Genomic DNA, 25,192 nt, shown 5'->3' with positions numbered 1-25,192 from the left:
CTGAGAAGGTGACATTTCAGCAGAAGAAAGCAAAGGAACAAGTTATTAAAATACCAGTTAGGGAACCCCATGATGAAGGAACAGCAAGGGATAAGGTCCTGAGGCAGGAATGAACATGATGATCAAGAACAGTAGAGTAAGCAAACTGTGTAGGGTCAATAGGCCATTATAAGGACTTTGGTTTTTCCTCTAAGTGAAAGGGGAATCACTTGAAGGTTCTTAGAAATAATGATGATGATGATGATGATGATGATGATGATGATGATGATGATGGCATGGTCTGACTCATCTTAAAATGGTCCTTCTAGCTGTTGTGTGGAGAACAGACTGTAGGGGACAAGGAGATCAGTTAGGAGGTAACTATAATAGTCAAACAGTCACACTTGCACCAGGGTGGCAGCAGTGGAGGTGGGAAATTCTCAGGTTATAGATATATTTTGAAGAGAGAGCCAACATGATTGCTGAGGTGAAATCTGAGAGAAGTTAAAAATAATCCCTGAAGGTGAAACTATTTTGTATGCTACTATAATGGTGAATATAGGACCTTAAGCATTTGTCAAAACGCACAGAGTAAACTTTTGTGAGTGCAAATATTTTTTTAAATATATTTTATTGATTTTTTTTTACAGAGAGGAAAAGAGAGAGATAGTTAGAAACATCGATGAGAGAGAAACATCCATCAGCTGCCTCCTGCACACCCCCCACTGGGGATGTGCCCGCAACCAAGGTACATGCCCTTGACCGGAATCGAACCTGGGACCTTTCAGTCCGCAGGCCGACGCTCTATCCACTGAGCCAAACCGGTTTCGGCAGTGCAAATATTTTTTAAAAAATCATTTAGGAGGTCAGGGTATCTCAGATGCAATACAGAATGTGATATTCTGAATCTAAATGTATACAAATGCATTAAAAAATTCACTGAAGGGGTCTGTAGAATCAAATACTGACCTCAGTAACTTTGGAAATGAGTCTGTAAGATGAAAGGCAAAAGGAACAATACATGTGCACTATACTCCAGTCGATTAAGTTATTAAGTTATTCCCACAGGGGATATACAGTAGGTTAATAATTCTGAAGCCACTATATATGAATACTGGAATTGAACAATTAAGTAAATGAATGGGAGATGGAGAAAGCTAGGTTTATCACTGTTGGAGTGGGAGGTTACAGATAAGCCAGGAGACTAGAATGATTCACATGGAATGGATAAGAGTTGCAGACACAAGTATGAACTCATGTTCAGCTTAATATAGATACCAGTGGCTACGTATAGAAATATTTATAGATATGTAAGTATATACAGAGACACACACATATCTCTTGCTATCCACTGAGAGGGCTTTAGAAGCATGAGCATCCCAGTAGCAATGAGTACACCTAGTACCCAGATCTTGGTGTCTAATACCATTCTCCAGTAAAAGGAACCGGGACTCCGTGGAGAAATGATTAATTCTAGGGCTGAGGCAGAAAACATGCAAGATAATCCTGGAGCAGAAAGTAAGAAAGTGTTCAACAGAACAAAACATTGATTGGGGTATGTCAAAGGGACATAGGAGAAAATTGAAAGGGAGTAACTATTGTAGAAAAACTTGACTACTTCAAGCAAATCATTCAAATGACTATCAACAGTGATAACTTATATTTGGTAGTATGTGCCCTTGATGTGATGTGATGTGATGTGATAAGAATGGCACTTTATCTCTGTGGTCTTCCTCCCTATAGCTTATAACTCCAATCTAATCATGAGAAAACCAACAGACAAACCCCAATTGAGGGCCATTTTATAAAATATCTGACTAGTAATAATCAAAACTGTCAAGCTTATCTAAAACAAGCAAAGTCTGAGAAACTATCATAGCCAAAGGAACCTAATAAGATATGACCACTAAAAGTAATGTTGCATCCTGGATGGGACATTAGGGGGGGAAATTGAGCAAATCTGAATAAAGCATAGACTTTAGTTAATAACTTACTAATATTGGTTCATTAATTGTGAAAAATGTACTTTACTAATGTAAGATGTTAATAGGGGAATTGGGTGTGGGGCATATGGGAACTCACTGTAGTATCTTCACAATAATTATGTAAATCTGAAATTGTTCTAAAATAAAAGTTTATTGAAAAAGTCAACATTTCAAAATAAATAATCCCGGAGACGTTTATAGCTCTCCAGACTTAGCAAATAGAAAGAAATAAAATCTTCTCTAAGACTGAAAAACCCAGATTCCACGTGTGTTGGTAGGGGATTCTTCGCTTCTAATGAAGCCATTTTAAAATTCTGTTCTGAGCCCACAGGCGTAGCTCAAGTTACCGGAATTTGCCAGGTTTGTCCCCATTGTGGGACGTGCAGGAGGCAGCCGATCAATGATTCTCTCTCATCATTGATGTTTCTCTCTCTCTCTCCCTCACTTCCTTTCTGAAAACAATAAAAATATATATATTTGTTAAAGGCATGCCTCATTTTAAAAAATAATAAAATTCTGTTTTGAGAAGTCAACTGAAACAGACTAGGGAATAGAAAATCAGTATCATGAGTTGGTCACTGTCCTATAGCAATGGGCTGTGTATAACCAGACCCATCCCATTACAACAAATCCCCAAGAATGCTCCAAAGTGGGTTAAACTTTTGCAAAATGTCATCTCCCAGAGCACAGTCAGACTGGACGCCAGTAGGCTGAAACAGGGGTCCCGGGGTCCTGTGAAATGTAATTAACAAACTAGGATCTGTTACACCACTTAGAAAGTGTGAGGCTTCACATACTCGTCTCCCAGTTGCTCTGAAAAGAATTCACCCATCACGCACTGTGCACCTTCACCGACTGCTTTGCATTCACCATCTCCTTTAACCCTCAGGTCAAGCCGAGGAAGCCAGAGATGGCCCGCGGGTACACACAGCACCACAGGGCACTCAGGCCTCGAACCCCGGAGTCTGGCTCCTTTCCTCGGTCGGAGGAAAGGTCCGGTCACGACCGCGAGGAACGCGGGGTTCTGGCCGGGACGGCACCGGGCGAGGCCTCCGCCTCCCGGGAACTCAACTTCCCTCCGCAAGTAACTTCCTAAAGGCCCCTGAGAAGTCACGCTGGCCGCGCGCAGAGAGACTGAAGCCAGCGGAACAGAGCCGCCGGGACCGCAGAGCCGCGGGCCCCACCCCAACCCGCGCTCCCGCCGCCGCCGCTGCGACTCCGCCCCGCCCCAAGCCCCGCCGGGCCGCCAGCGCTGCCGCCGCACTCACCTCCCGCGCCGCCGGCGCCTCTCCCCCGGAAGTGGTTCTCTGCGACCGCGGTTACCGGAAGTGACGCGCCTGAGCAACCAGCGGGCTCAGCTCCGCCCGCGTTGCTAAGGCTGGTGGTTTGTTAGACTTTTGTCCCTACTCTGTGGGTGTGAGCCAGAGGGACAGGCCTGGGGAAGCAAGATCGAGACCCCCCCCCCCTCGCTTCTCCAAATCTATCACTCAGCCCGTGTCAGCAAACGTTTATAGGTGTTTATAGAAGAAGCCTTAATTCTGTACCAGGCCCTGAGCTAAAATAATTAAATGAACATGTAATCATATAATGTGATAAGTATTTGAAAGCCAAAGGATAGGATTCTGTGACTGAGTATGGGTGGGCAAATAGGGGGAAAGGAGATCTAGTTTAGTGTGTGGTAACCAGCCTCCAGCATGGACCCCCATGATTCATGACTCCTGGTATCCATGCCCTTGGGTAGTCCCCTCCAACACTGAATAGAGCAGACCAGTATAACCAATAGGATATTGTGGAAATCATGGAACATGAATTCCAAGATTAACACATAAAAGACATTGCTCTTCCTCTTTTTCTCTTTTGATGTCTCACGGGGAATTCATGTTGTGAAGACAAGCAAGCAGCCCTAGAAAGAGGCTCCCCTGGGTAATAAATGAAGCCTTCTGCAAACAACAAGCTCTAACTTGCCAGCCATGTGTGTATGCTCGACCTTACGAGTGGATCCTCCAGCCCCAGTGAAACCTTCAGATGTCTTGCAGCCCTGGCCAAAAATCATAAAATATAATCGCATGAGAGGCATTGAGCCAGAAACACTCAGCAAAGTCATACTTGAATTCCTGTCCCACAGAAATTGTGAAATAATAAATGCTACTATTTTAAGCTCCTAAATTTCAGAGTAATTTGTTGTGCAGCATAGATAACTACTTTGTAGAAGATCAAGGAGGAGAGGGGTTGAATGCTGAAGATTCAAAAAAGAATTAAGACCTAATCATATGCCCTCGCTGGTTTGGCTCAGTGGATAGAGCGTCCTCCTGCAGACCAAGGGGTCCCAGGCTCAATTTCAGTCAAGAGCATGCACCTTGGTTGCAGGCTCCTCCCCAGCCCAGGCCCTGGTCAGGACTAGTGCAGGAGGCAACCAATTGGTGTGTTTCTCTCACATCGATATTTCTCTCTGTCTTTCCCTCTCTTTCTCTCTCCCTAAAAATCAATGGGAAAATATCATCTGGTGAGGATTAACAACAAAAGAGACCTAATCTTACCCTAAAAGAGCTCACTCACTCTTGGAGGATACAGACAGAAATTATTATAATTCACTCAACATCCACTAATCCCATACTATGTGAGGTTGGTATGGAGGATCCATTCACTCATTCATTCATTCATTCATTCAACAAATATTTATGGAGTTTCTATTCTCAATCATGTGCTATGGAACTGAGAAGACAATGATGAGTAGGTGGGTCCCTACCGTCACTGCTCTTACAGACTAGTGACAGCTCCATTAATCAATCACACAGAGAAATATGTTCAAATGAACCATGAGGTGGGGGAAGAGGAAACCATGAGAATAAATGACATGGGAGATACCATCAAGAGAGGGTAATCAGGAAAGGCCTCTCTGTGGAGGTAACATGTAAGCTAAGAAGTGAAGAACGGGTTGGAGTTTTCCAGGCAAAGAGAAGAGCATGGTGGGAGGTGGAAAGGCTGTGGGAAAGGCTTGGAGCATAAGAAGGCCTGAAAGGTACAGATATTTAGTACAAGACTTGCTACTTGCTCAGAAGTGGTTAACTGTGGGGTGTAGATGAGGAGGGTCATAGGAGATAGAGATGTTTTAGGAGTTGAATTGTGGCCCCCAAAAAAGGATAGGTTGGAGTCCCAATCCCAGTACCTCAGAATGTGATCATATGGAAATAGGGAACCTATAGAGGCAATCAAGTTAAAATGAGGTCCCTGGGGTGGGTCCTAATCCAATATAATTGGTGTCCTTAACAAAGAAGGGAATTTGGTCACAGATGCACACGTAGAGAGAATGCCATATGAAAATGGAGACAGGGATCAGGTGATGCTTCTACAAACCAAGGAATGCCAAAGATTGCCAGCAAACCACCACAAGCCAGGGGAAAGCCATGGAACAGAGTCTGCCCCACAGCCTCAGAAGGTGCTGACACACACCTTCACTCCAGACTCCTGGCCTCCAGAGCTGTGAGAAAATAAGTATCTGTTGTGTGAGCCACCTACTTTGTGTTACCGCAGCCCTAGCAAACTAATACAGATGTGCAGGTGCTTTGAAAACTGTTACTCTCCGTATCCAAATGTGAACGATCCTCAGTGCGGCTGCTGCAGGCACAGCTACTTTCTCAAGCTTCTGAAGGGTTCCAGCTGAGTCTTGCTCATCTTTGAGCTATGCATGGCTCCATTAGCACCGCAGCACAATGGAGAGCTTTGTGGCATGCTAGTTTCTATCCATCATACCTAGTTGAGGCACACTGCTTGCCCAATGAAAGAGAAAAGATTGAAAAAGGCATGGTCTCTGCTCTGAAAAAAAAAATGCTAAACTAGATTAACACATGATGGGGTTACCCGGTTTGCAATTATAAATTATAACTGCCATTTATGGAAGATTCACTAGGTGCCAAGCACTTCACATATGTTAATAGTTTCCCTACAGCCATCCGATATTGCAGGTGTTATTATTCCCATTTACAAGTGAAGAAACCTAGGGCTGGAGAAGGTAAGCAACGTCCCCAAGGCCTCACGCAAGCTGTGTCCGTAACCATTGCACTCCCCAGCCAACCTGTGCAAGTCAGATGAGCAATTCAGGCATGAGTGCTCCAGGAAGAGGGAAAGATCAGCAAGGACTGAGGTATCTGGGAAGGCTTCATGAGGGAGGTGGCTTGATGTGGTTCCCAGATGCCTAGTCAGATTTAGATATGAAAAAGGAAAGTAGAGTAGAAAGATTTTGTTTTCCCACTTCCACGCCTTTGCCTTCCTCGGTCTCTTTGCCTGGAATGCTCTTCTCTCCTGGATCTTCACAAGAAAGGCTGTTCTCATCCCTCAAAACTTAGCTCAAATACCACCTTTTCAGGAAGGGCTTCCTTTATCACCCTTTGTAGCTGCTTGGTTTTTTTTTAAAGATGGAACCATCCCATACGCTCTTCTACCCCATGCCTACCTTCACCAATAGCATACCATGGAAGTCAGTCACCATGTAACAAGTGTGACTAGCCTGAGATCACTGAGCTGTGAGAAGCCCAAAGCACACGGGAGGAAGAGAATTCAAGAAGCAGTAGACACCTGATCCGGGAATGAAAAAGCCATCTTGGACAGGTGGAGAGATGCACAGGTGTGCGATAAAGATGATATACTGTTAAGTGGAGAATCTGGGTGGTAGGCATAGTGTTTCCTGTACAATTCTATCAACTTTTAATTTTTTTGTATATTTGAAAAATTTCACTACAAAATTTGAGGCAAAATATAAACCATCTTTGAAGTGGATTCTCCAGCCCCAGGCACCTCAGCAAACACCACATGGAGCAGAGATGAACCTCCCAGCCCAGCCTTTCCCAAATTCCTGATCCACAAAATCACAAGCTAAGTAAAAGTGCCGTAAGACTAAGTTTTGGGGTCCAGGTTACAGAAACTCTCTCTATATACTTACTTTCTTTCACAGCTTCCTGCCCATTTCTTTAATAGTATCATCACATCTATAATTATCTTGTTTTCTTACTTATTTATCATTAGTCTCTCCCCCAATAGAATGTAATCTCCATCTCCTTTGTCCTAATACCTAGCACACTGCCTGGTACATGTAGGGAGAATAACTGTTTGTTGAGTGATAAACTGGGGCCAGGAGATAGGGCCCTTCTGAGGAGTAACGGGAGAGAATGTGGACTTCACAGAGTGGTGAGAAAGCTGGTTTTGGTCACTTAGGCTGCCCAACATCTGAGTCCCCATTTGTGGGAATCCCAAGAAGCAGGAAGAGGCAGCCCCCTTTCCCACTGTGGCGGTTGGATGGGTAGACACACCCTCTCTTCAATCCCTGCTAGAGGATGGATGCTGGGCCTAATCAGAAACCCCCACCCCAGACTCTGAATCTGGAAGCAGAAATACCAGCTGCAAGGTTCAGTCAGAAACTGTGGTGAGCCCAGAATCTGGGGTCTTGTTCAGAGCAGGTGGTTCTCGGGGCAGGATCTTGGCCACACCTCATCTTGGGTGGTTCCATCAACCCCTTCTCTGCCTTAGGTTCAGCTCTGGGGTGGAACAAAGAATGCTGGACCAAAACAAGGGGCTGACTTCCTCCAGGCAATAGGGACACTTCTATGTGCCCGAAAGGCCAGGGACACATTCCTCCTGGAGCCAGCAGAGCCCAAACAGCAATGGAGACTCATCATATTCTGGACTCTTTCTCTGGGCCTCCAGGAACCTCACAGCAGATAATCAACTTTGATTGTTCAAGGCCTGTTCTTCTCTTGATTTCTAAAGATGTGGACTCAGGGTTGGATTCCATTGTCAGGAGTCTATAAATACACAGTACCCATTCTGCTGCAATGGAGGAAAGGTTCACATTTCAACACTGGGCTCATTAGAAAGGTCATCAAACAGGATTTTCATCAGAAAATAGATTACATGTCAACACGACAGAGGGTCTGACCGTCTCAGGAAAATCCAAATGCCCTAATTGTTCTTGAGACCCAAAATCTCCCAGAGTTCTAAAACCTGAAAAGCTTTATTCAGCAGACATTCATTGAATGCCTACTGTATATCAGGTACATACTGAGGACAAGATCTTGGACCTTGGTGGGAGAGACACATAGAAACAAACTAATACAATAGGATATTATATTACAGAAGAAGTTCCACAAAAGAAGTGTGTGCATTGTGACATAAGAACACAGGAGATGCATCAGACTCTGCCTTTGGCAATCATGGAAGGCTTTCCAAAGTAGGTGATATTCAGTCTCCAGGAGGAGAGTACAGCAGAAGCAAAGACCCAGGCCAGGGCTTTCACTTTCTGTTCCTCCTGAGGAGAAAGTCCAGAACATTATCTCTGAAATGCTTCAGTCATGGAAACAGCACAGACTTTATATGCATCCAGCATCTGGATGCTATTAATTACCTCCACGTTTATTAAGTGCTCCATTAAACTTGACTCTAACTAACAGCGCAGTTGGCTCCCTGGGTTAAATCCACACTAAATATTCAATTACACACAGCACAAGCAGAATCATATTTGGCAGGGATTACTTCACTTGTCTTGTGAAGGCACTGTTCCAGCTGAATAATAATGTTGCCTTTTAACTGGGTGGAATCTTCCTCTGGAGGGAGTTTAAGCCGGACCATCTCCCCAGAGGGAGACAGAAACTGGGTGTCATCATCTCCATTTTGTAGTTGAATGAACTCAGTAAAGCGTTCTGGCCCTAGCCACACAAGCTGGAATCTTACTCCTGCTTCAGGGCCCAGCTCAAATTGCCTCCTCTTTGAAGGTTTTACAGTTCCCCCATCAGAAGTTCCCAGCAGTACATGACAGTGAAAGAAGCTAAGGGAAATGGTTGAGCCCTCACTGTGACAGATACCTGACCTGCATTCTTGTATCCCAACCCAGTACCTCAGAATGTGATTATATGGAAATAGGGTCTTTCTATGCCCTCTGATAGATACCTGGCCTGCATTCTCTCATTCCATCCTCCCAACAACCCTGAGGGAGCGTTTCCATTTCACAGCTAAGAAAACTGAGGCATAGAGAATTTGAGTGCTGGGTCTTGGATTACACAATTAATAAGTGTTATAGTCAGGATTCAAACCCAGGCCTCCAAGCCCATTGTCTTAACCATACACACTTTTGGCCCATTCTTTCAGTGAACAAGTATTTACTGAGCACCTATTGTATACTCAGTACTTGCTAGGAATATAGTATTTGCTAGGGATGCAGTAGTTGGGAAAACATAGTTCCTGCCCTAATATAGATTATCATCTAGCAGGGTAGGCAGATAAAAAATATTTTCACAATTGCCTGCTTGGCATGGCTCAGTGGTTGAGAATCAACCTATAAACCAGGAGGTCACAGTTCAATTCCCAGTCAGGACATATGCCTGGGTTGGGGGCTCAGTCCCCAGTGTAGGATGTGCAGGAGGCAACTGATCAATCATTCTCCCTCATCATTGATGTTTCTAACTCCCTTTCTCTCTGAAATCAATAAAAATATATTAAAATATTTCCACAATTATTTAATTACATGTCAGGCAATATTAGCAGTATTTAACTGAACTAGATAAGACACTAATAAGGAGAGAGATGAAATCAGGTCTCTAAATGGCCCTTTCTTTTCTGTAATTCAGAAGTCAGTCAATTCTCCTTTCTTTTTTAGATTTTGTAGCAATGTCTATGGATGCCAACATTGTTTTGGAAATTGGCACATATCACTTCCCTCTCTGAATCACAGCTTTCCCAGCTGTAAAATGGAAATGAAAATAGCAAAAGACGAAGCAACCCAAATATCAACAGGAACTGCTTAAATAAATAATGGCAAATCTACACCATGGAATATGCAACTATGAGAAAGCACAAAGCAACTCTAAATGCTGGAGAAAGGTTGCTAAGACATATTGAGTGAAAGGACAAGGTACAGAGTGTTGGGTATAGAATGCTGGAAATTGTGTAAATAAAAAAGGAGAAAGGATTTAAGAGAGCTAAGATGGCAGCATAGGTAAACACCAGTAATCACCGCCTCCCACGACCACATCAAAATTACAGCTAAAATACAGAACAACCATCATTCAGAACCACCTGAAATCTAGCTGAATGGAAGTTCTACAAGTAGAGAAGTAAAGAAGAAACCACATGGAGACTGGTAGGAGGGATGAAGGTTCGGAATGGGCTGGTCCGACAGCCACGTGTGGCATTTTTTAATTGGGAGGGATATCTCCAAGGCCTCCTGTGAAAAGCAGGGGATCCCAGCCCCATACCAGACCCCCAGACCATGGTTCCAGAGCTGGGAAGAGAAGTCCCCAAAACTTTAGGCTGCAAAAACCATTGGGGATTGTGGCTAAGTGTCACAGAGGCTGCGGGAGTCCCAGGTGTTCTTCTTAAAGGGCCCACACACAAACTTACATGGTCCTGATTTCCCTGAGCTCCCGCACTAGGTGGCAGATTTGGGGGAATCCAGGCACATAGGGGGAGGAGCTCGACTGTCTGGCATCAGGGCAGGAACTCAGGGGTAGCTTCCTCCCAAATAGGGGTGCTGGGACCTCCCCCATTGCAGAGCTGACTGGCAGCCATATCTGAGTTTCCATCAGCATGGCCCACACTGTTCACTCCACCCTGGTGATTCCCTGAGACCCTGTCCCATTCAGTTTGCAGCCCCATCCAACCTGTGTGCAGCTGCTTTTCCATATGAATGGCATGTCCTTGCTCAGACTTCAGACTTTGCTAAAACCTCTTAAACAAGCAGCAGCTGGAGTCAGTGTACCCTAAATCTATCAATAAAAGGCCCAAGACCCAGCACTAGCACCAGCCTGCCTTACCTCACAGCTGGGCCTTGCCTGGGCACCTCCTACCCCAATACAAATAGCAGTCATCTGAGGATCTCTCTGTAGCTCCTGCTGGGTGGCCCCAGGCAGTGACTGACTTTGCAACTCCCAGGAGGCTCCAGAGCCAATGACCCAGTAGACAGCTTCAGACCATACCAGATTACAACTCTACACATCCACAAGCAACACACTCAAGGGGAAGACTCAGTGAGGACCAAAGCCCAACTGAAGCAAATCCTGCTCCATGGGGGTGTCTCCTACATAACATCTCTTCCATTGTAGATGCAGGTGGTCCTCACAGCCAATTGTCCTGGAGGCCAATTCCTCCCAGTGACGTCAATTAAGGTTCAACTACAACAAGACTGTGCACACAGCCCACACAGGAGTGCACCTACAGTGCCCACCTCGGGTGACTGGGGAGGTTGAGTCACTGGGTCCTACAGGACACCTATTATACAAGGCCACTCTATCAATTCCAGGAAACATAACAGCTCTACCTAATACATATAAACAAACACAGGGAAGCAAACAAAATTTGGAGGCAAAGAAACATGTTACAAATGAAAGAAATGGAAGCAAGCAAGCTACTGGATACAGATTTCAAAACAATGGTTATAAGATTACTCAAGGCTCTTAATGAGAACTTCAAGGGACTTAATGAGAGCTTCAAGGAACTTAGTGAGACTTTCAAGGATCTTAATGAAAATGTCAAAAACAAAAAATGACCAGTCAGAAATTAACTATACACTAACTGAAATAAAGAATAATTTACAGGGATTCAACAGTAGAATAGAGGATTCCGAGAATCAAAGCAACGATTTGGAATATGAGGAAGCAAAAAACATCTAGGCAGAAGAACAAAAAGAAAAAAAATCCAAAAATATGAAGATAGTGTAAGGAGCCTCTGGGACAACTTCAATAATACCAACATTCGCATTATGGGGGTGCCAGAAGGAGAAGAGAGAGAGCAAGATATTGAAAATTTATTTGAAGAAATAATGACAGGAAACTTCCCCTACCTGGTGAAAGAAATAGACTTACAAGTCTAGGAAACACAGAGAGTTCCAAAAAAGATGAACCCAAAGAGGACCACATCAAGACATCCTATCTAATAAAGAGGGATATGCTAATTGACCCTCACACAATCGCAAAAGATGGCGGTGCCCACGGCCAATAAGGAGGGAATATGCTAATTGACTGCCCCACCCTTAAAGATGGCAGTGCCCACGGTCAATAAGGAGGGAATATGCTAATTGACTGCCATGCCCTCAAAGGTGGCAGTGCCCACAGCCAATAAGGAGGGAATATGCTAATTGACTGCCATGCCCTCAAAGATGGCAGCACCCACAGCCACAAGATGGAGGCGCCCAGTCCCCTCAGCCCCACTGGGACAGCAGGTGCCTGGCCTTGCTGCGCACCTGCCTCCAGAGTCCCCCAGTCCCCTCAGCCCCCCAGCCACCCAGGGCTGGCCTGAGGCGCACGCAAGCCTCGGATGGCGGCTACCCAGATGCCCAGGGCTGCCCGAGGCTCAGGTAACCAGGGCCGGGCCGAGGCTTGCGCTGCCGGCAGTGGCAGCATCAGAGGTGTGATTGCCGGGTTGTCTCCTGCCCCTGAGGGCTCCCGGACTATGAGAGGGGGCAGGCCAGGCTGAGGGACCCCCCCCCACTCCAGTGCATGAATTTTCATGCACCGGGCCTCTAGTATCATAATTAAAATGTCAAAGGTTAAAGACAAAGAGAGAATCTTAAAAGCAGTAAGATAAAAGCAGTTAGTTGCCTACAAGGGAGTGCCCATAAGACTGTCAGCTGATTTCTCAACAGAAACTTTGCAGGCCAGAAGAGATTGGCAAGAAATATTCAAAGTGATGAATAGCAAGGACTACAATTAAGACTACTCTACCCAGCAAAGCTATCATTTAGAGCTGAAGGTCAGATAAAGAACTTCACAGACAAGAAAAAGCTAAAGGAGTTCATCACCACCAAACCAGTACTACATGAAATGTTGAAGGATATTCTTGAAGAAGGAAAAGGAGGAAGAGGAGGAGGAGGAGGAAAAGATAAAACTATGAACAATAAAATGGCAATAAATTCATATGTATCAACAATTGAATCTCAAAACAAACAAACAAGAAATCTAATGAACAAAATAAACTGATGAATAAAATAGAATCAGAGGCATGGAAACATGAAACAGACTGACGAATCTCAGAGGGAAGAGGGGTGAGGAAGTGGAAAGAGATTAACCAAATATCTTATATGCATATATGCATTACCTATGGACCTAGGTGGTGAAGGCGGAACTAGGTGAAGGGGGACAATGAGAGGAAAAAAAGGGACATCAGTAATACTCTCAACAATAAATATTTTAAAACATTTTTAAAAGGAGAAAGGACATAAAGGAACATGCTTATATATGCATGGGCTGTCTCAGCAAAGATGCACATGAAACAGGTAATGGAATACCTGCCTCCCGGAGGGTCCTAAACACTGAGGGTCATAGGGAGACTTGCTCTTAATGTGTGCCGTATTGTACCTTCTGAATTTTGCACCCTGTGCGTGTACCTTCTTGAAAGATAAGTCAATTAGTTCAAGAAAATTTTAACACAACATTTGATGAGGATAGAAATACAGTCAAACAGACCTGCTCACATCCACCCACCTCCTGGTGTTATTGTTAGTTTCAAAGAAGAGTCCAGATTTGGCAGCACTTGAAAAATCTAAAACAATTAGAACACATGTTGCTCTTAATGAGACTCAGGAGGAATAAGAGCCAGAGAAGAAAGGAGGAGAAAGGAAGAGAAAAAGAGAAGAGAGACAAGAGGCCATGCATAGATGGAATGACCGGCAGAGAGAAAATCCTCAATTACTTTAGTGCCACTGAGACCCCCAAGGCAATTGTGCTACCTGCTTTTTTTCTAGCCAGCTGTCAAGTTGCCGTGGTAATGCAATCGCCTGTGATAAGCTTATTTATGATCCTGAAAACATTAAAAAAGAAGAAAAAAAAACAACAAACGAGCAAGCTGCTGATAGGCAGCAACGAGCAGAGAAGGTGCTAGTGAGTGTGAGAGGAAGCACAGGGTGACCTTCCTGGAGCTTGAGGTGGCCTCTTAAAAACTGGATCCGCCTACAGCTGAGGGTTGAAAACCTGAGCATGTATCCAGTCACCTGGGGTGCTAGTTAAAACACAGATGGTCGTGCCCATCCCAGAGATTCTGGTTCAATAGGTCTGAGGTGCAGCATTTCTTAAAACTTCCCAGGAGTTGTAATTGGGGACCATATTTGGAGAACCACCATCACAAATTTTCTCTAAAGTCCTCTCCAAATCTGGATTCTGTGAGCTGCGAGCTTCAGATTCCACTTGCCCCGAGCACATCCATTCCCTCCATCAGCTCCTCTGTTAATTAAGCAACTACGACATCCTGACAGAGGGCCAAACATGAGCTGTAAGGTAGCCCAAAGCACCTGGTGGGCCAAGAGCTCAGAGGGCAGCTTCCAAGGCAAAGGCCAGTGCCTCATATAAGCAACTGCAGGAGAAGATTGGCCAGCATTCCAGCTGTCTTTGCCAGAAATCTCTTGTGGGACCAATTAACTGGGTGTGATGACCAACAGGTGCTACTGAGCCAGAAAAAGGCAGCTGCTAGTCAAGACTGGCAGAGCTGGCTGGGAAGGATTTGAAAATGACAGAAGCCAAATCTTCAGGCACTATAATTTGCTGCAGTGGGATCCCGATTCCCCACAGAAATGGAGACAGGCAGACACGTCGGAACGTCCAACCCCATCCAATACACACTGCATGCCGAGTGAGAAAGCTCGGAGCTAGGGTAGAATGCAACATTGGTAACAAGTCTCTCCAAATTCAGGATTTCTTGTACATTCAACAAATATTCGTAAGAGCACCAACTATCTACCAGTCACTATGCTAGGTGGTGCACACATGGGGCAGTTAGCAAGAGTGGCCCCGGCTCTCATAGAGCCTGTGTTTAAGTAAAAGGAGACAGACGTTACTCACAGAATCATACAGTTTAATCGTTCTGTGGTTATGTAAGTGAATGATCTTGTTCTTTGGAAACAATGTTTAAGTATTTAGGGGTAAAGGAGCAAGATGTCTGCAACTTGCCCTGGCCAGTGTGTCAGTGGTTAGAGTGTTGGCCCTCACACTGAAGGGTTGCAGGTTTGATTCCAGGTCAAGGGCATGTACCTCAGTTGCAGGTTTGTTCCGGGGCCCCTGCCAGGGCATGTTCAGGAGGCAGCCAATCAATGTGTCTCCCTCACATCGATGTTTCTCTCTCTCTCTCTCTCTCTCTCTCTCTCTCTCTCTCTCTCTCTCTCTCTCTTCCTCCTCCTCTTCCTTCTCCTCCTGCTCCTCGCCCTCTCCTTCCCTCCCTTCCACTTTTTCTACAAAAGCAATGGAAATATCCTCGGGTGAGGATTAAAAATATAAATTAAATAAATATAAATAAATTTAAAAGATGTCTGCAACTTATTCTCAAATAATTCCCCCCAAAATAACAATCTTATATCGTATTATATTACCTATATATGTATGCGTACATAAACTATATTACATATACGTCTGTATATAGAGAGAGAATGTGACAAAATGTTAACAATAGTTGAATTCTGGGCAGAGTATGTGGGAGTTTTTTGTATTATTCTTGCACCTTTTCTGAAAGCTTAAAATTATTTCAAATTACAAATTTAAAAAGTCACATAAATACATAAAAATTATGCCAGTGAGGAGTGCTATTTTTAAAAAATATTTAATTGAATAAGGACCTAAAAATGGAGCGCTATGTCTTAGACAGGGAGGCCAAGGAGCGCTTCCTGGAGGCAGCAGGTTTGAGCTAAGGTCTGAGCAGAAGTTGACCCGAAGAAGGGGGTTGCCTTCCAGGCAGAAAACACAGCTCCAGAAAAAGCACTGTCATGGGAAAGAGCAGAGCACCTTGGAGGAACTGAAAAAAAGAAATCAGGGCAGCTGGAACTGAGAGCCACCGCATCCTCTCCTTCCTACGTGACGGCGAGGGGCTGGGTCAGGGGCACGGTTTGTGGGAAGGGCTGCTCGTCTCTTCTGGCCCAGGATGGGGTATGTTTTGTTTCTCCCCTACCTTTTCTGGTTCACATTCCTGTGTGTCTTCCTCTGGCTCCCCTCCAACCTCAGTGCTTAAGATTCTACTCGAATGCAGCACCCCAGGCCCAGGCCCAGGGTCCCAGCAACATATGGACACGTGATCCATCAGCTTCTCACAGCCCCCATCCGTTTCAGCCCCAAATCCCTGGTTGCCATCAACCCCTTTACCTGCCATTGAACACACACACACACACACACACACACACACACACACACACACGCACACTGGGCTGTCATTTAAACTTATTTCTACAGTTTGCTTCCTGGGCCTCAGGCAACCTGCTCCATCTGGGAATGGCTCCTGCAGTTTCCATCTGCGCTCCATCCACGGCTGGTTTCCTGGGAGCTCACGTGGAGCTGCCGCTGGACCTCCTCCAGGGGTCCGGCCAAGTACAACCCAGGGTGACTCTGAAGCATGAACTTGCATAATAGACGTGGGGCATCTCCATGGCATCCTTCGTGGAGGTTATCCAAGCGTTCTGCAGACACCGGGTAACATCAAACGAAATCCTGGTAACACCGTGGAAACTCCAGACGATAAGCACCATTTCATTAGGTGTTCACTGAAGCAGGGAATTCAGAACTTTAAGGGGACTTTGAGTTCGTGCGGCCTAATACTTTCATGTTGCAGATCAGCTCAGAGAGGTGAAATAACGTGACCACGGTCGCAAACAAGCGTGTAGAGGCACTGGACCTAGGAACCAGGCTGCCTGACGCTCCAGGGAAGGGCAGAGTCTAGTTAATAAACCAGGAAACTAACCGTCTAAACAGCAGTCACGTAACAGTCCTTATCTATGAAATAAGCAGTCTGGAAAGCCTTGGTGGGAGACGAGCCCCATAAATCTGTTTTATTGCATTTAACGTCTACTCATTGTGTTATTTTTATCCTTTTGGTTTCATTTTAGCCCTGGTTCCTCTGTCACAGTATGACTAAAGGCTGAGGGTGAGGAAAAGGGAAGTCGGAAAGAAGATTCTTTCCTTTTGTACTCTGCCAACCTTTCGGAGTGTTTTTTTTTCTTTCTTTCTTTCTTTCTCTTTCTTTCTTTCTTTCTTTCTTTCTTTCTTTCTTAATAACATTTCCTTTCCAGGGCCCGACAAGCTTCTCAGAGCTCCTTCCTTTGCAATCCCCTGTTCACCATCACTGCAATTATCTGGGGAAAATTTAAATTCCTTATCATGGCCTGGTGACAATACCCGCTCAAGATAAGCCTGCCCGGCTTCCATTCTGAGTTCTTGTCAAATTGCCCTCGATAGACTGACTTAATAGGAATGATTGTTAGATTTTTTTAAGTGTGATAATGGTATTGTGACTGTGTTAAAGAAAGAGCCCATATCTTTTTGAGATACATACTGAAATATTTATGGGTAAAATGATGTGAAGTCTGGGATTTGCTTCAAAATATTCTGGGGGGCGGAGGGAGGAGGTAAAGAAAAATGTGCTCCCTTACCACACGTTCTCCACGGCCTTCCTCTTGCAAGTCCTTTTTGCTGCATCCTCCCCAGCCCCACCTTCCCACCCCAACTTAGGAATCTGTTGACTTTGTACCTGGGGATGGGGTTTGCCTCCTGGAGTCTCTGCAGAGACAAGAGTGTGGGGGCTGGAGCCAAATAGGCTTGGGTTAGAAATTTCAGCTTCACCCCGGCAAGCACAGTGACAGAGAACAAACCATTTACGTGTCCTGGCCCTAGTTTTCCCATCTGCAAAGTGGAAATGGGAAATTGGTAACAGACAGCCTGCTTTTCCACTTCGCTCTTCTTCCCCCCACCCCCCGCCCTTTTCCCCCCGCTCATTCTGCCTCCACCTGTCTTGAAAATGTGTCCTCTCCAAGGGTCCACCCACAGTTTCCCCACTTGCTCGGTGCCTTGGCCCAGACTGGACCCACTGTTTGTTAGCCACCTTCTCCTGGAGGTCCTGTGCGTCCTAAAACCCACCACATGCAGATCAGAGCTCACTGTTCCTCCTCCAACCTGTCCCCAACCGAAGTATCTGACCACTCCTTAAGGCCCCACCGGAAATGTCAGCTTGAGCTCAACATTTCCCCCTCCCCCTCCTCCTCTACTCGGATCTGTGGTCCCATCTTCCAGAGCCTCTCAAATCCACCCCCAAGTGTTCCTGCTACTTCCTTGGTTGACCTTGGCTCAGGCTGCCAGGGCCGTGGGTTTGGTCAGCTGTAAAAGCCTTGTAATAGGCCGCTCCCCGTTCCAGTACCCCTCCAGGTTGCTGGCAAAACTCTCCTTCCAAAACTGTTATTCTTGGGCTTGAAAGCCTCCTAGGCGCTATCTCCACTGAGGAAAAAAAGGTCCAAATTCCTTAGCACAGCATTTGACACCCTACACAGCTTGGCCTTCATATATTGTTCCAGAATCATCTTCTACATTTCCTGCCAGTAAAGCCCAAGATTCCTCAGACCATGATCTCTCACCCACATCAGAATCACCTGGGGTCTTGGTTAAAAATGCAGAACTCTGGACTCCATCAAACTAAAGAGGTTTTGTGCAACAAAGGAAACCATCAACAAAATGAAAAGATAACCTACTCAATGGGAAAAGATATTCACCAAAGATACATTCCATAGGGGTTAATATCCAAAATTTATCAAGAACTCATATAATTCAACACCAATAAGACAAACAATTCAATTTGAAAAATGGGCAGAGGACCTAAATAGACACTTATCCAAAGACATACAGATGGCAAATAGACATATAAAAAGATGCTCAATGTCACTAATCATCAGAGAAATGCAAATTAAAACCACAATGAGATATCACCTCATACCTGTCAGAATGGCTGTCATCAATAAATCAATTAAAATAGGTATTGGCAAGGATTTGGAGAAAAGGGAATCTTAGTGCACTGTTGGTGGGAATGCAGACTGGTGCAGCCACTATGGAAAAACAAAAAATTAAAAATGGAACTGCCTATGACCCAGATATATTCCACTACTGGGTATATATCCTAAGAAACTCAAAAAGATATATGCACCCTTATGTCATTGCAGCAGTATTTATAATAGCCAAGATATGGAAGCAACACAAGTGCCCATAAATAGTTGAGTGAGTAAAGAAGGTGTGGTACATTTACACAATGGGATATGTATTAAAAAGATTGGCCCTAACCAGTTTGGCTCCGTGGATAGAGCGTCGGCCTGCGGACTAAAGGATACCAGGTTCGATTCCGGTCAAGGGCATGTACCTTGGTTGCGGGCACATCCCCAGTAGGGGGTGTGCAGGAGGCAGCTGATCGATGTTTCTCTCTCATCGATGTTTCTAACTCTCTATCCCTCTCCCTTCCTCTCTGTAAAAAAAATCAATAAAATATATATATATTTTTAAAAAGTACAATTGGCAGTTACAAAATAGTCACAAGGATGTAAAGTTCAGATAGGGAATATAGTCAATAATCCTATATAATAAAAGGCTAATATGCAAATTGACCGAACATCTGAACGACCGGTCACTATGATGTGCACTGACCACCAGGGGGCAGATGCTCAACACAGGAGCTGCCCCCTGGTGGTCAGTGCGCTCCCACAGGGGGAGCACCGCTCAGCCAGAAGCTGGGCTCACAGCTGGTGAGCACAGCGGGGGTGGCGGGAGCCTCTCCTGCCTCTGCAACAGCACTAAGGATGTCTGACTGATGGCTTAGGCCCTCTCCCTCCAGCCTAAGCCATCAGTCGGACATCCCCCGAGGGTTCCCAGACTGCGAGAGGACACAGGCTGGGCTGAGGGACCCTCCCCCCCCTCCCCCAGTGCACAAATTTCGTGCACCGGGCCTCTGATACTGTAATAACTATGTATAGTGCCAGGTGGGTACTAGACTTATCAACAGGATCACTTTAAGTTATATAATTATCTAACCACTACACTGTGTACATGAAACTAATATAAAATAATACTGAAAATCAACTGTGATTGGGAAAAAAAAGATTAGTAAATTAAATTTTAAAAATGCAGAAAACTGGACCCTATCCCAGACAACTGAATCTAGGGGTCCAGGCCCGATGTACACAAAAGCCTGAGACCCTCAGTCTGGCCACATGAAACACCTTGCCATGCACTGATTATGCCTCCAGGCCTCTGCTCATGCTGTATTAGCGTTTCCCCTTTCTTCAAGGCCCAGCTTAAATGTCATCTCCTCTGCAAAGCTTTTCCTGCTCCCTGGCAGAGCAAATGTTCCACCGACTCTGCTCCTACAGCACCTGGCTCACACCTCTGTTACCGAACATGTGTATTACACTGTATGTAATTATGTGTTTGCTAGCATGCCTTCATAGCTAGAATGACATCTCCATCAAAGTAAATCCACAGACTGCCTGGAGTCCTCAGTCAGCACAGTGAATGGCACCCAGCAGGCACTTGATAAATACCAACTAATTTGAGTTGCATCTTACTATTTCTCAACTCCTGGATACTAAACATAGCGCTTGGCACCCAGCAGGTGTTATTCATTGATGTCCGATGGATGCATTATCTAAGGATAGACGAAAGTGTGACTGAATGATGAAATGAGTAAATAAATTAATGATGCATTTTCATCATCGACTAATATTCTGGAATGCTTGTGCATGCCTGAGACCATCTCTAACCTGAAGGACGTGTGAATTGGGTCGGAGGTGAGCCTGGGACCTTGGGTTCCAGAGCCACTGGTGGAATCACCAAAGTTCTGATGGTAATTAGAAATGTCATTATTGCCACGATGAGTGCATGTGAAAAGTACAGTGCCATCTTGCCACACAACTTCCCTGGCCTCGGCCATGGGAACTGCTCACTTATTACATGTAACACTCCATCTTGTAAGGTCCACAGAGACCCTATGGTAGTGCTGAAAGGGGAATCTCACATCCGTTGTGAGGAGCTGGCTGAAATCAGCCTTAAGACACTGAGGCTATGCGGGGGTGGCACTGCTCCAGGGCAGTAGGGATTGTCCAGAGACAGACAAGTGCCACTTCTACCCCTGGCTTTCCCTGCTCACTGTCTGCATGAGGCTAGACAAGCTACCCAATGGCTCCCACACTCAGCCTCTTGCCCTGTAAGATGAGATCACTTTGTGCTCCTCACCTTTATGGTTATTGAATGAGATCACAGATGTTATGTGACCTGCACATAGTAATCATCTAGGAATGTTACTGGTTTACTGCTGTGATCAGGACAACTAGAATCCTGTAAGCCAGTGGTCGGCAAACTCATTAGTCAACAGAGCCAAATATCAACAGGACAACGATTGAAATTTCTTTTGGGAGCCAAATTTTTTAAACTTAAACTTCTTCTAACGCCACTTCTTCAAAATAGACTCGCCCAGGCCGTGGTATTTTGTGGATAGAGCCACACTCAAGGGGCCAAAGAGCCCGCATGTGGCTCGCAAGCCGCAGTTTGCCGACCAGGGCTGTAAGCGATTGGGGGGTGCTGCGTGGGGCTGACCCAGGGGCTGGAGTGACACAAGTTAGGCAGGAGGCAGGGTCTCAGCCCTGAATTAGGGATGGATTCTGGGGTGTAGAGGAGAGTTCCACCTCCAAGGTGGTGCTGAGCTTGGAAGCTGATCTTTGCTCTGCTCTGTGGCCTGGGGGTTCCCAGACCAAACGATGCGGAGTGGGGAACAGCCCGGAGGATGTGGCTAGACTAGGAGCCTTGGCCCTGGAGGGAAACTCCAGTGACTTTGCTACGAGTTTGGAGTGAGGACTCGTTGGCCCTGACCCTGGAGCCCAGATTTGCTGCATCCGTAGGTAACGCAGCAGGCTTAACTGCACGATAGCCACAGAGGGGAAGTGAAGCCATAACCTGGCCCCTGACACTGGGCTCCTGTTTCAGGCAGGAAACTGAAAACCAGAGTCCCACGCACCCTTTGGGGTTTTCCCATTCAAATAATGGGAACTGCCTCTCCCTGGGTCTGCAGGTCTGTTATCACGAAGGTCCTCCAACTCAGACTCCACGTGGGAAGAGGAGCCTCCTCACAGTGCCACCATGTTCTTGCCTGATGAGCTGGGCTGCAGGCAGGCTCCATACACTGAGTTTTCTCTTAGGGATCCTGGGGCAGGAGCTGAGCTTAGGGATCACACAGACTCCCCTATCTGGAAACATAGCTCAGAACCCAGGGCGGGAACTGGGCAGAGAAAGATGAGGGGGCCGGTGGCGGAGGAGAGGGTGACCTGATAGTTGTAACTGGCCTGGGTCCCTCGGTGCTCCCAGGATTTCACAGCGAACAAAGCGGGGCACGTGGCGCCTCTGGCGTTCGTAGCAAAGCCTGACATCGCCAATGTCTGGGAAGCGGCGACATCTGCCGGCTGCCTGCCTCCACGGCCGCCCTCCCTCGGCACAGACCCACAGGGCGTTCGGAGACCCGTCTCAGGTGCCCCACGCCTTTGGAACAGCGACTTTCAGCCCTCTTCATCTCGTGGCACACATGAACTAATTATTAAAATTCTGTGGCACACCAAAAACGTGCTTTTACCCATCTGACGGAATAATAGGTATAATTTTGATTCCTTCACACCGGACAGCTATTTGTTGTGCTGGCTCTTGTCTTTTTTGTTTTTTTGTGGGTTTTGTTTTTTTTTTTTTTAACAATCTAAGGGAAAAGAGATTAGTGCCCCTGACTAGTCAGGCATTGCATGTTTTAAAAATTCCTGCGGCTCACCGGCTGAAATCACTGCTTTGGAAGCCTGGAACAAAGAGGGTTTGGCCTCTGATTCAATTGGTCTGGGGTGGAGCCCGAGAGTCTGCATTTCTAACGAGCTTCCAGGTGATACTGATACTGCTAGTCTAGGGACCACACCTTGATTAGAAAGCTTTATGTATGTCCATGACACCTCACTAAAGCTGGGGGTGGGGGTGGGGGTGGGGAGAAAGTTTAGATGCTCAGAGAGAAATCAGATCTGGTCTCAGATATCCCAAGAGTCTCAGGAAAAGAGACTCTTCCACGTATAAAATCCGTCAATCACAGGCCAGGCCAGGCAACAGGAGTAGTGTGTGGGGATGCTCCTTGGAGAGGTGGGATCTAAAGGGATCTTTACCAGGGAAAGGTTGCTCTAAGGATCGGCTGGGGACAGCCTTCCTGTGCCAGCATGCCTGGCTCCTGCACTGCGTCTACCAACCCAGAAAAACAACCTGGTTAACATTGATAATGACTGACTCAGGGCAGCCCCGAAGATGCCAAGCAAGGTGACTGTTTAAAATAAGGGAGTAACACCCTCGCTGCTTTGACTCAGTGGAAAGAGCTTCAGCCTGTGGACTGAAGAGTCCCGGGTTCGATTCCGGTCAGGGCACATGCCCAGGTTGCGTGCTCAATCCCCAGTGGGGGCGTGCTGGAGGCAGCTGATCAATGATTCTCTCTCATCATTGATGTTTCTATCTCTCTCTCCCTCTCTCTTCCTCTCTGAAATTAATAAAAATATATTTTTAAAAATAATAAAATGAAAATTAAATTAAATAAGGGAGTAACATTTCCAATCAACCCAGAGTCACTTAATTGATTCACTAAGTACAATCAACTTCACCTCTTAAAAAGAGCTCTTCTAATGATCTTCGCAAATGCAGACTTTTCCAGAAAGAAATGAACTTCTGAATCACCACCCAATCACAGGCCCTTGTGCTTGGGTAGGATGTGAAGGAAGAGAAAGGAACCTCATTGGCCCCATTTTATAGAAGAGGAAACTGAGGCTCAGAGAAGTCAAATGGCTTTGCCTGAGGCTACCCAGTAAGACAGGGGTGGGGAATGTCCCGTCCGAGGTCCCTATAAGGCCCTATACAGCCCGAGAAATAATTTGGTCTGGCCCTGCCCATGGCCCAAGGCATTAAGGGTGATTTAATTGTTTGCTCAAAGGTAGCAGGTTAATTTTTAAGTTGATAATTTTGTGTGGCCCGAGAATGGTGTTGTAAAAATCCAAATGGCCCTTGGCAGAAAAGTGTCCCCACCCCCGCAGTAAGGCCAGCCACTGGGACCCTGGATCCTCACTCTACACAGCACGCCTGAGTACTCCTGTGATATGGGCTGCTGCTGAGCCCATAAAAACAGGCCTGGAAGGCGGGGTCAGGGGAACCTGGGAGTCTGGGGTCCAGGCCCCCCCCCCTTCCCTGCACGGTGGCCTCAGGCTGGGAATGCTGCCAGCGTCCAGGGAGGGTGATGAAAGCAGCTTTCACAAAGCAGGGTCTGAGGCCCTCAGACAGGCCCCCTTTGTGGACTTCCTCCGCCCTCCCCACCCCCGTGCTTATTGCCTTGAGCATCATCCTCTTTGAATGGCTGGCTCCAACACACTGGAGATTTGCAACACAAATGCTCGGCTTGTCTCTCCCTGGAGCCCCACGGCCCTAGCCTTTTGGGGCCTTTTAAACCCTGCCTTTCTCTGGAGCGCTTTCTTTCCACAGCTCAAGCCCCCAGCCCCTAGAAGCAGGCACAATGGCTAATTAACGCTGGGTTAAACCTGCAAATAAAGCTTGTCAACCAAGATGGCTCCCAGCCCTCCTTCCCACTGGCTTCCAGAGCTCAGCGCTGACCATGAGAACTAGAGTAACACCTACCATTTGCCAGATGTAGCAGACACTTTACATGCATATTTCTTTTTTAAAAAAAAAAAAGTTTTTATTGATTTCAGAGATAGGAAGTGAGAAAGATAGAAACATCAACGATGAAAGAGAATTATTGATCGGCTGCCTCCTGCACGCCCCCTACTGGTGATTGAGCCTGCAACCCCGGCATGTGCCCTGACCGGGAATTGAACCATGACCTCCTGGTTCATGGGTCCACGTTCAACCACTGAGACACACTGGCCAGGCTACATGCATATTTCTGATCCTCACAATAACATGGGGAGACAGGTATTATCACCCCCATGTACAGATGTGGTAACAGAGGCTCAGAGAGATTAAACACCTTGCCATAATCAAACAGCTTGCAAATGACAGCTGAGTTTCAAATCCAAACCCATTTGCCACCCAAAGTCCTGCCTCCTGTTTTAGGCTTTTCTCTGCTCCTGTCTAATGCTCTACCAGCTTCACTGTCTTTGCCCTTCTCCCCATTCCTATGTCCCTCTCTGGGTCTACCTGCCCGAGGTAATTCCTCAGCTCCTCACATGCCGCCTCCTGAAGCTCTCTGAAACCAAGCGCTTGCCACTTTCCTCTTAGCACACAAGAAAATGCCACTCAGGGGAGAAAAGGCCCACCCACTCTCCTTACAGCAGAAATGAGACCAGGCCTCTGGAGATGGACTCTGGGTGAGCCTAAGTAGGCGCTTAATAGGTGTTTGCGGAAAGAAGAAATAAATGCTTATTTAAGAACTGGTGGGGGCGGGGGGTGGCTCTTCAG

General features: G+C 46.1%; 1 protein-coding gene across 3 annotated transcripts in view; it reads right to left on the bottom strand.

Annotated features, from left to right (window-relative positions):
- The window catches only part of MANBAL (mannosidase beta like), a 29,996-nt gene extending 26,728 nt beyond the window's left edge, over positions 1–3,268 (bottom strand). Inside the window, exon 1 of one of the 3 annotated variants that reach the window (XM_008149639.3) lies at positions 3,233–3,268. Coding sequence is in view for 1 of the 3 variants with exons in the window: in XM_028157750.2 (XP_028013551.2) it covers positions 2,762–2,796 (35 nt within the window). In the remaining 2 variants the exon portion in view is untranslated. Of the gene's footprint in view, positions 1–2,761; positions 3,052–3,232 lie in introns of those variants that run through there. The other 2 variants (XM_054724394.1, XM_028157750.2) reach the window with 2 other exon arrangements.
- Between the last annotated feature and the right edge of the window lie 21,924 nt (positions 3,269–25,192).

Source organism: Eptesicus fuscus, chromosome 12 (assembly GCF_027574615.1).
Source record: "Eptesicus fuscus isolate TK198812 chromosome 12, DD_ASM_mEF_20220401, whole genome shotgun sequence".
In the NCBI taxonomy this organism is placed as follows: Eukaryota; Metazoa; Chordata; class Mammalia; order Chiroptera; family Vespertilionidae; genus Eptesicus; species Eptesicus fuscus.
The sequence above is the reverse complement of the archived record's forward strand: the minus strand, read 5'-3'. Positions and strand labels throughout refer to the sequence as shown.